Source organism: Eurypyga helias, unplaced genomic scaffold, assembly GCF_000690775.1.
Source record: "Eurypyga helias isolate BGI_N326 unplaced genomic scaffold, ASM69077v1 scaffold8773, whole genome shotgun sequence".
NCBI lineage: Eukaryota > Metazoa > Chordata > Aves > Eurypygiformes > Eurypygidae > Eurypyga > Eurypyga helias.
The window spans coordinates 8565-17485 of NW_010241806.1; the positions used below are offsets into that span (position 1 = coordinate 8565).

Consider the following 8921-nt stretch of genomic DNA (forward strand, 5'->3'; position numbering starts at 1 on the left):
GGGATGGTCTGTGGCAGAGCAGCCACAGAGCCCAGTGCAAGGCTTGGGGGGACAGAAAGCCCCTTTGGGTGCTGCAGGACTGGCCAGCCCCTGTCCTCTTACATGGGCACTTCCTTGGGCAGCTGCATGTCCCGGGGTGCTGCTGACTCAGGCTTGCAGGACCGGCAGTGTTTCCCGACTGTCTCATCTCTCTCCTAGCTTAGTGGTGACACCAAGGAGCTCTGCTGGGACAGACCAGCCCAGTCCCCGCCGCGTGGAGCAGCTGGTCCCCAAGCTGGATGCTCACCTTCCCATCCAATGACAGCCGGTTCTTTCGGAGAGAGCCACCCCAGATAAGATAACCCGCGCTGATAACCGGGTCCCCGATGCTCCCACCTACGCAGTCCGCTCTGGCTGGCCTGTGGGCCTGGCTGCCTCGCTGCTCTGACAGCCCACGCTCCCTACGTCTGCACCGCGAGCCTGAGGGCCACTAAGGTCTTGTTCCTGTGCTCGTCATCACTGGGAAGTTCCCGGTGGCCACCGAGTGCAGCGTGTGACAACTCTGAAGTGCCCAGGTGGCTGTGGATTTATTAGGGTATTATCCTACTAGTGCCGCAAATGGTGTCATCTGTCTTCTAAACTTTGCACTTTATTTCAGGGAGAGAATTTAGTATATCTAGGCAATATGGTGCAGTTTTAGCATATGATAAAGCCCTGCTGGGAAGTGTAGTTTTATTGATTTTGTTATTAAAGTGCCACTGGAATAAATTTGCTCATTTGAATGAAATGTCTTATTACCTGGATCGTAACAGGCACATGATGAAATCTCCAGAGGGGCTGGAGCTACTCACTGCCTGCTGCCAGGGAGCTGAGATGGAACAGCTGCCAAAGACCCACGACTGCCACCCTGCTCACCGCAGGCTGGGTCACCCCAAGACCCTCAGCACCTGCCTGAGTCCACTGGAAAACTCTGCTTGGAAACCTCAGGAGGGGGAGTAAACTGCTGCGGCAGAGGGCACTGTGTTTTAGTTATGCTCCTCGGATTCTTTGCTCAGGTAAGTGCGTTGTTTTAAAGGGAATTGAGGAAAAATCTTTTTCACAGGGCAATATTTCTTTAGTACCACTAGTAATGGGGGTGGATTGGGAAATGAACCGTTCCCCATTACACTGGACCTAACTGCACAGCCCATGCTTTCCAGTTAAAATTTGATTGCCTTGAATCCTGCGGATTATGGAAAATAAGAAAAAAGGCCTAGTAAAATTTATGGGTTTTAATCATAACGTGATAGAATCACAGTAAATCTATTATAAGCATGCGCATACGGACCCAGAAAGAGGAGAGGAAAGCAGTAGGCCCACTTTTTCCTGGAGGAGCTGTGTGTACCCATGGCGGGGTCAGGGAGATGGTGAGGAGGGCTGCTCCCCCCACCATCCCCTCCAGCGTGTTGAGCCCCTGCACCTCAAAGCCCTTCTCCTCTGCCGTGTCCTGCAAAAACCTGGTAGCAGGGACAGCCCTGCAGAGTCCATCCCCTGTCTCAGGGCAAACTGGGCTGGGCTGGAGAGCACATGGGGAGTGAGGAAGGGGGAGGTAGGAAAAGGGGGACAGAGCAGGAGGGTGGAGAGAAAGGAGAAAAGGAGGCGAAGCCTGAAGGTCCTTCCCTCTGTGCCACAGTGCTGCTCACTGCGGGGGGAGCACGATGGGACCCTGCCAGGGGAGCAGGGAGACAGAGACGTGGGGAGAAGGTGTGTGCAGGGAGAGGACTGCGGGAAGCACAGACATGGTGGGGAGAGACAAGCACTTGACAGAGAGAAATGGCACAAGAGTGAGAGAGAGGCACAGAAGGCAGAAAGTGTTTCTAAAAAAATTTAAAGGGAGAGAGAGTGTGATAAGGGAGAAAAAAGAGAGAGAGTAAAAAATTGACACTGAAGCAGAGATAAGAGAGGGAGGGCAGTTAGTGAGAGAAAGAGTAAAATTAAGTGCGATAAGACCTGATAGAAACGGGGGAAAGCAGGAAGCCTGGGCAGCACAGCCAGGGTCTGTGAACAGAGAGCCGGGGGAGGGGGGGGAAATGTGGGGCCCGTCCCGAACCCCTGATTACCCTCTCACCCCTGTGAAGGTGTCAGTCTCCAACCTGGCCTTTTGCACTGCTCTGCACACCCCTGCCGATGCGGGAGAGGGGCTGGGACGGTGTAGGGATCGATAAGGAGGGTCGGGCACTCGGCGAGTGTATGAATGTCTCTCCCGCAGGATGCTCGCAGCTCTGCTCCCTCCTAGGTGGCAGAAGGGGGAGAGGGGAGAGCCCGGTGCCCGTCAGCCGCAGCCCACCACGGCCAGGGAATGTAGAGCCTGGTGGGGAGGGAAGGGCCTGGGGTGGGTGATGTAGAATCATAAAATCACAGAATCTTCTAGGTTGGAAAAGACTGTTAGATCATCCAGTCCAACCGTTAACCTAACACTGCCGAATCCGCCACTGAACCATGTCCCTCAGCACCTCATCTACACGTCTGTTAAATACCTCTGTGCCCAGGAGCGAAGTGCTGAATAACCCCTCATCCTCCTCCCTGCCGTATCCCAACACCCACTGCCTGTCATGGAGATCCCCACAGGGCTCCCATCACTCTTGGAAGAAGGGGAGGCAAGGCACCTTTCACAGGCAGCCTCCCCTCCTTGCCCTAAACGTGTCTTCCTGGCTGTTTTGGGGTTCTTTTGCTACCTCTTCCAAGATGTTTCATTAAGTGCTTTTTATTTATCCTCATTAAAAACACAAGTGAGAAGTGCTGTCTGGCTCTGACACGTAGCCCGCAGTTACCTGAAGAACAGCGCTGGAACCCAGCCCCTGCTCTCCCACCCGTGATTAAACTGCAGAAGAAACACACTGTAAATTTCAGCAAAGGAGAGAAGAAGAGTTTATTCTTTGGTTAGGTTTTTTTCCCCCATCTTTACCAGCCATGAAAAATGCTGAGCTGAGATGCCAGCCACTCTGAGATGCTTTTCTTCTGCTCCATCCATCTGCTTTAATCACATGGTGACTGAAAAAAAGAATTATCCAGTTCACAAAGCATCGAAGATTAAAAAATCGGTGTGGATAATAAACTGTGTGGCAGGCAGCAGTGCCACAGAGCACTGGGCAACTCCCTAACGAGGGACTCTGATCCACAGCTCGGGTGCAGGGCAGGCAGTGTGGCTTCCCCCAGGAGGGTTTGGAGCAGCGGAGGCAGGGGGGGTGTGGGGCTGGGTGGCAGGTCCCGTGCTGGGAAATGTTCTACACTAGCACAGCCCGAGATGTTATGCAGGAAAGAAAGAGTTTTCGCTCTTTTCTTTGTTTTTTAAAGCTTATTTTTAACAGTGAATAGACTTGATTCCTCCCTTTGGTTGCTGGGACACTGTAGTCGGCTGCAAATACCTTGTTGGAGTTGGTTATTAGTATTTTTTTTTTAATCTGTGTTGAATTAGCTCTTTTAATTACAGCATTAAAAAAGGATAACTGGAGTCAATTAAGAAGCTCCTTTAGACTGCCAGTGTTAATAGCTGTCCAGGAACACGGAGACCCCCCCCTCCACCTCTCTGCCGCCTGTTGAACCACGGATCAAGTTATTGTCAGTCCTGGCAATAAGGCTCCATCAGAGATTTCTGCACGCGGCTCTCGCGGCCACGTTCGCCTTCCCCCGGAGAGCTGAGTCCTCGGCACATCCCTGCCTCTGCCAGGGGCGCGCTGCTCCTCGCCGGTGCTCAGGGTTCCTGGAGCTGGGGTCCCTGCCTTCAGCTGCGGGCCTAGATATGTGTGTGTATTTAGCTCCCACACTGCTGGGAGGGGAAGCTCCAAAGTAGCATTTTGCTTTGGTGCTTTTAAAAAAAAAAAAACGAAAGGCTTTAAAAAAAAAGGTTTTGTTTTCAAAGGTATAAAGGAAAGGTGGGTTAGAGATGAGAAACTAACAAATCAAAGCTCCTGAAACCTGCTGTGGAGAAAGAAACAAAAAGTTTTGTTTGAAGATGAACAGAAAGCTGAAACCAGCAAAAAAAAAAACCCCACCAGCACAGATGTTTCAGGTTGGTTCTTCTAGATTGGCACATTGCTGGAAGAAAAGCAAATCCATTCTCTTCCCTGTCGGCGCTCCAGGTTCCTGTCGCTTATTTTTTATCATCTTGTAGTGACTTTGATCCCCGAAGACTCCTTAAGTGCTTTACAGATCAGGCATGCAAATCTCAGCTCATCCAACTCGGAGAAGCTGCCGAGGCTGGGCAGGCCAGAAGCCGCGTGCCGGTGCGGTGCCATGGGTCCTGGTGGCAGCCAGGAAAGGTGGGAAGCACCCGCTGCTTCAGTAGTGCTTATAAAAACCTTTAGTGCCTGTGTTGCCACTGTTTGCAGGGAACTCCCGTGCTTCCAGCACAGCCAAAGGCCATCAGGCTGTGCCAAGGTCCCCAGGCCATGGTACTGGCCCGGTTTCTCCCTTGGACAGGGGAGGGCTGGCCATGGCCTTTGCCCTGCTCCGCACTTTCTGGGGGTTGGGAAATTGGCACAAACCAACAGGGGAAGAAGGGCTGAGCTGGTCTGATGTTGCTTCTCTTCTCCTCAAACCTTGAGACATCGCTTTCCCCATCGCTCTCTGCAATTTCACTGTCCCTCAGGGGTTGCCCTCCCAACTTGCTCACTTGTGCTGATGCTCTCTGCAGCCTGTGCCAGGTCTTGCTGCTCCAGGCCACCGGTCTCAGGGGAGGGTGGCACTGTCACACCTCTCCTGTAAGCACAGCCCTGCCCGAATTTTTCCTCCTTGAGACAATACAAACCTCCCAGACCTCCCGATCCCAAGTACCAGAGCTGAGCTGGCAGTTGCTGCCTGTTGACCAGACACCACGGTGATGGGCATGCTGGAGCTAGCACCGGAGCAGCCAGTGTGTTACAACCTGCCCTGCCGCAGCCCTCTACCTGCTCTCCTCTGGCTCAGACTGTGTGTGTGTTTATAAATGTATGAATTTTATCTTTTTTTTTTTCAGACAGCAACTCCTGCAAGCCTGGAAGTCAAACTCCCTTGGACATTCCTGAAGGTGCCTGTGAGTCTGGCTGCCAGCAGTCTGGTCTGAAAACCATGGCGAGGGTCATTACAGGCAGGTGGGGAGCAGCTCTGGAGCTGCTCGGGGTGCTGGGTACCAGGGGCTGGTGGCCAGGCAGGGCACCCCCTCCTTATGCTGCCAGGGAGGGTGCTAATGGAATGGCAGCATCCCTGCCCGCAGGGACACATGTCCATAGCACAAGAGCCAGCTTGTCCCCCACCGGAGAGGACACACCACTGTGCTGCTGGACACGGCTGTCAGAGTCCCCTCTCCAGGTGAGAGGCAGCGGGGTCCCCAGGTACCCCTGGTCCCACTGCCTGGGCAACGTCTGGACCTGCTGGCTCTCAGCCCTGGAGGCCATGGGCAGGGCGAGCTGCTGCCTGCCCTGCGATGGGCTCTGCGACGGGCCCTGCCACCTTCTCGCAGTGCAGCGGGCAGGCAGGCAGACCCCGCTCTGTACATCCGTGCTGTGGCCCCGGGAGTTGAGGGGACTGGCTGTAAAACCACAGCCAGGCCTTGGGACAGAGTCAAACTCCTGCCGGTGCGGTGAGCAGGGCCCAAGGCAGCACCGCAAATGCCTTCTGGGGGAGCGCGAACCTTTGGTCAGACGAGACTCGCTCTGCCCTGGGGCTGATCTGGTGGGGCGGCTGGAAGATGCCTCTGAGGTGAGAAAGCGAGTGCTCACCAGAGATACAGAGCTGGACAGATCAAGAAGTCAAGATTTTGCATTCCAACTATCTATAGGAAATAGGGTTTTTTTATTATTTCAAGTTTTCATAAAAATCCATAATTATTGAAATCAAAGTTACAGAAGAAAGTTCGTAACTTTTTTATTGATTTTATTTCTTTTTTTCTTTCTTTTTCCCCCCCTCTGTTGCTTTTCCCTCTCAGAGTTATATCTGACACCAAAGTCCATCAGACGAAGTCCTTACAAACACAGGAGTCCTGAAGACATCAGCTGAATGTCTTCCTGGTACAAAGAAGAGGAGGAGGAGAGAGGTGGTGACAGTGCAGGTGCAGTGGGTTTGGACAGGGGCAGAGGGCATGGTGGAAGGAGAGAGGTCGGTATGTTTGTACCAATGTCTGTTTTTTAATGATTTTTTATTTGTTCATTTGTTCTTTTTTAAAAAAAAAACACCCACCATTATTATTTGCAAATTGTTGCCTGGTTAAATCATTTTCATGTTGAACTTGCGTGGCGCGTCGGCAGAGCTGATGCCCGCGTCAGACTTGCGCGGCACGTACTCGATTTCAATGTTGTGCTTGGTGTTGCCTTTCCCCCGGCTCCACAGGAAGAGGAGCACCAGACAGAAGAGCACGACGCCCAGGAAGGAAATGAAGCCCATGGTGGTGGCGATGATGAGAGTCTTGATGTCGAAGGGGAAAGGCACGGTGGCGCGCGTGCTGTTGGCATCGCTCTCGTTGGGCTGGTTGGAGATGAATGCGAAGGTCTTGTTGGGCTGGTGGGGCCAGTCTGGGGAGTAGCTGCGCACGTGCAGGTGGGCCAGCATGGTGTCGTTGCCACCCGCGTTGCTGGCGATGCATAGGTAGGTGCCGTTGTCCTGGATCTGGGCGTAGCGCACCTCCAGTGTGCCGTCAGGGAAGACAGTGAGCCGCCCGTTGGTTTTGGTAGAGATGAGGTGCTTCCGGGGAGAGAGCCACATGATGGTGGGGGGCGGGTCCCCATCTGCCCGGCAGACGAAATGGACGGTGTGGCCTTCGTCCACGAAGATCTGCTGAGGCTTGCGGTCCCGTATCCGCGCTCGGCGGCAGGTGAAGTAGTTGGGCAGGAGGACGTCGGGGAAGTCTTTGAACTCCTTGCCCTGGACGAACTCAGGGGTGGAGCAGGTGGGTTGCTGCTTGTTGAAGTTCAACCTCCATCGCCGCCGGAAAACCCAGAGCAGCCGACAGTCGCAGGCCAAGGGGTTGTTGTCGAGGATGAGTGTCTCCAGGTTTCCCACTGAGTGGAAGGCCGACTCCTCCAGGGTGGTCAGCAAATTCCCTGACACGTTCAGGATGCGCAGGTAATTGAGGCCGCGGAAGGCGAAGGGCTCGACTGTGGTGAGCTGCCCTCCCACCAGCTGGATCTCCTGCAGCCGGAGCAGGTCATGGAGCATGGAGCCCTCGATGGTGACAATGGGGTTGTAGGACAGGTTCAGGAACCGGAGGTAAACCAAGTGCCTCACCGACACGTACGGGATGGACGTCAGGTTGCAGTGGGTGATGGACAAGGAGGTCAGGTTCAACCCGTAGAGGCAGTTGGACGTCATAGTATCCAGGTAGGGCCAGTGAGAGATCTCGAGGACCTTGAGCCGGTACAGCCTCTTGAATGAGTAATCCCGGATGGTGTTGATGTTCAGATGGCGCAGCCGCAGCACGATCAAGCCGTGGAGGTGAGACAGGGCCTCCGTGGGGATGGAGGTCAGGTTGCATTTCTCCAGGGTCAGCTGCTCCAGGCTGTTGAGGCCACTGAAGGCCCGGTGGGAGATGTAGACAAGGTCGTTGTCCCCCACCTCCAAAGACTTCAGGTTGTACAAGTCCTGGAACATGTAATCTAGGAGGATCACAATTTTGTTCTCACTAATGTCTAGCTTGGTAAGGTTGCTGAGCCCAGTAAACACCCCCAAGGGGATCAGCTTGAGTCTGTTACTCCTGAGCCCCAGCGTCCTGAGGTTGAAGAGGTTGTTGAAAGCCCCAGGTTCAATGGCACTGATAATGTTCTCATTTAGCTCCAGCTCCTCCAGGTGAGGGTAGTTGGCAAATTCATCCTGGTTGAGCGTCTTGATGCGGTTCTTGCCCAAGTCCAGCAGCCTGGTCTCGGTTGGGATCCCCTCTGGCACGACCATGAATCGCTTCCGGTGGCACAGGACAGCACGCTCCTGGGCAGAGCACTCGCAGCGCGGCGGGCAGCCCGTGGCAGAGCCGGACAGGATGGATCCCAGCATCAGGAGGAGAATCGGCTGCCAGCAGGCCAGGATTGGGCTGCGCATACTCGCCTCCCCAGCTACCATCCTATCTCTCACCTGCAGGTAACAGGGAGGGGAGAGAAAGAGCAAGGCGGATGTGAGCAAACAACAGGCATGAGCACGACAAAAGCTTTACTGTCCTGGTAGATCTGACCTTAAGGTGAAACGCACCGCTGCGGCAGAGCACGGGTTCTCATTTTCCAACCGAAATCCAGCCCGTTGGCTACAAGACCAACTCTCCTCCCCACCCCTCAACTTTCCACTTGATGACTGAGCATGCACAGACTTTGAGTGGAAAGCCTTGAGGAATCTGTGTCAGACAGACCTCGCTTCCCCAGCTTCTTAAAAAAAAAAAAAATTAATACTAAACACATCTATCTACAGCCTATTTTAAGCTCTTGAAATTATTCCATTCCCTGTAGATGGAGCCGGAATATAAAGGCTGCTTTGCAAACGCAGGGGAGTTGAGCGTGGGATCGAGCGTCTGGGAGAACCCCGCTTGAGGGTCAGCTGGGAACGGGGTGTCCAAGTGGGGAGCAACGGCGACAGCTCTGCGGGAACCAGCCCCCTTCCTCTGCGCTCCCCCAGGCTCTGCAGCAGCCTGGTCTCGGAGTGCCCCCCAGGTTAGTCCCCTGCCTCCCGCCAGGCCTGCCTGCACGTACAGACCTGCACACCCCGCCCTGAGGAACAGCGACCGGTCAGCGTCTGCCGAGGGAGCTGCAGCCTGACATGAGGGCCAGGGGTGCTGTGGGGAAAGGGGGGGCTGCCTGGCCTCAGCTGGGAGGGTCCCAGCCTCCTGCTGCCTCCCCTGGGGTGGTCTGGGAGACCTCCTCGGGGGCCGTGGTCTGGCCTGTGCCCTGACCCAGAATCGCCCCAGCCCACTGGCAGGGGGAAGTGAATGCTCCTTGTTGCGCTGCCTCCGTTGG

At 54.5% G+C, this 8921-nt stretch overlaps 1 protein-coding gene across 1 annotated transcript; it reads right to left on the reverse strand.

Annotated features, from left to right (window-relative positions):
- Positions 1 to 5750: 5750 nt before the first annotated feature.
- LINGO1 (leucine rich repeat and Ig domain containing 1) lies at positions 5751 to 8401 on the reverse strand. The gene has a single exon (XM_010148866.1). The coding sequence runs from the start codon at positions 8038 to 8040 to the stop codon at positions 6199 to 6201; it is 1842 nt and encodes a 613-aa protein (XP_010147168.1). The 5' UTR covers positions 8041 to 8401; the 3' UTR covers positions 5751 to 6198.
- Positions 8402 to 8921: the final 520 nt, after the last annotated feature.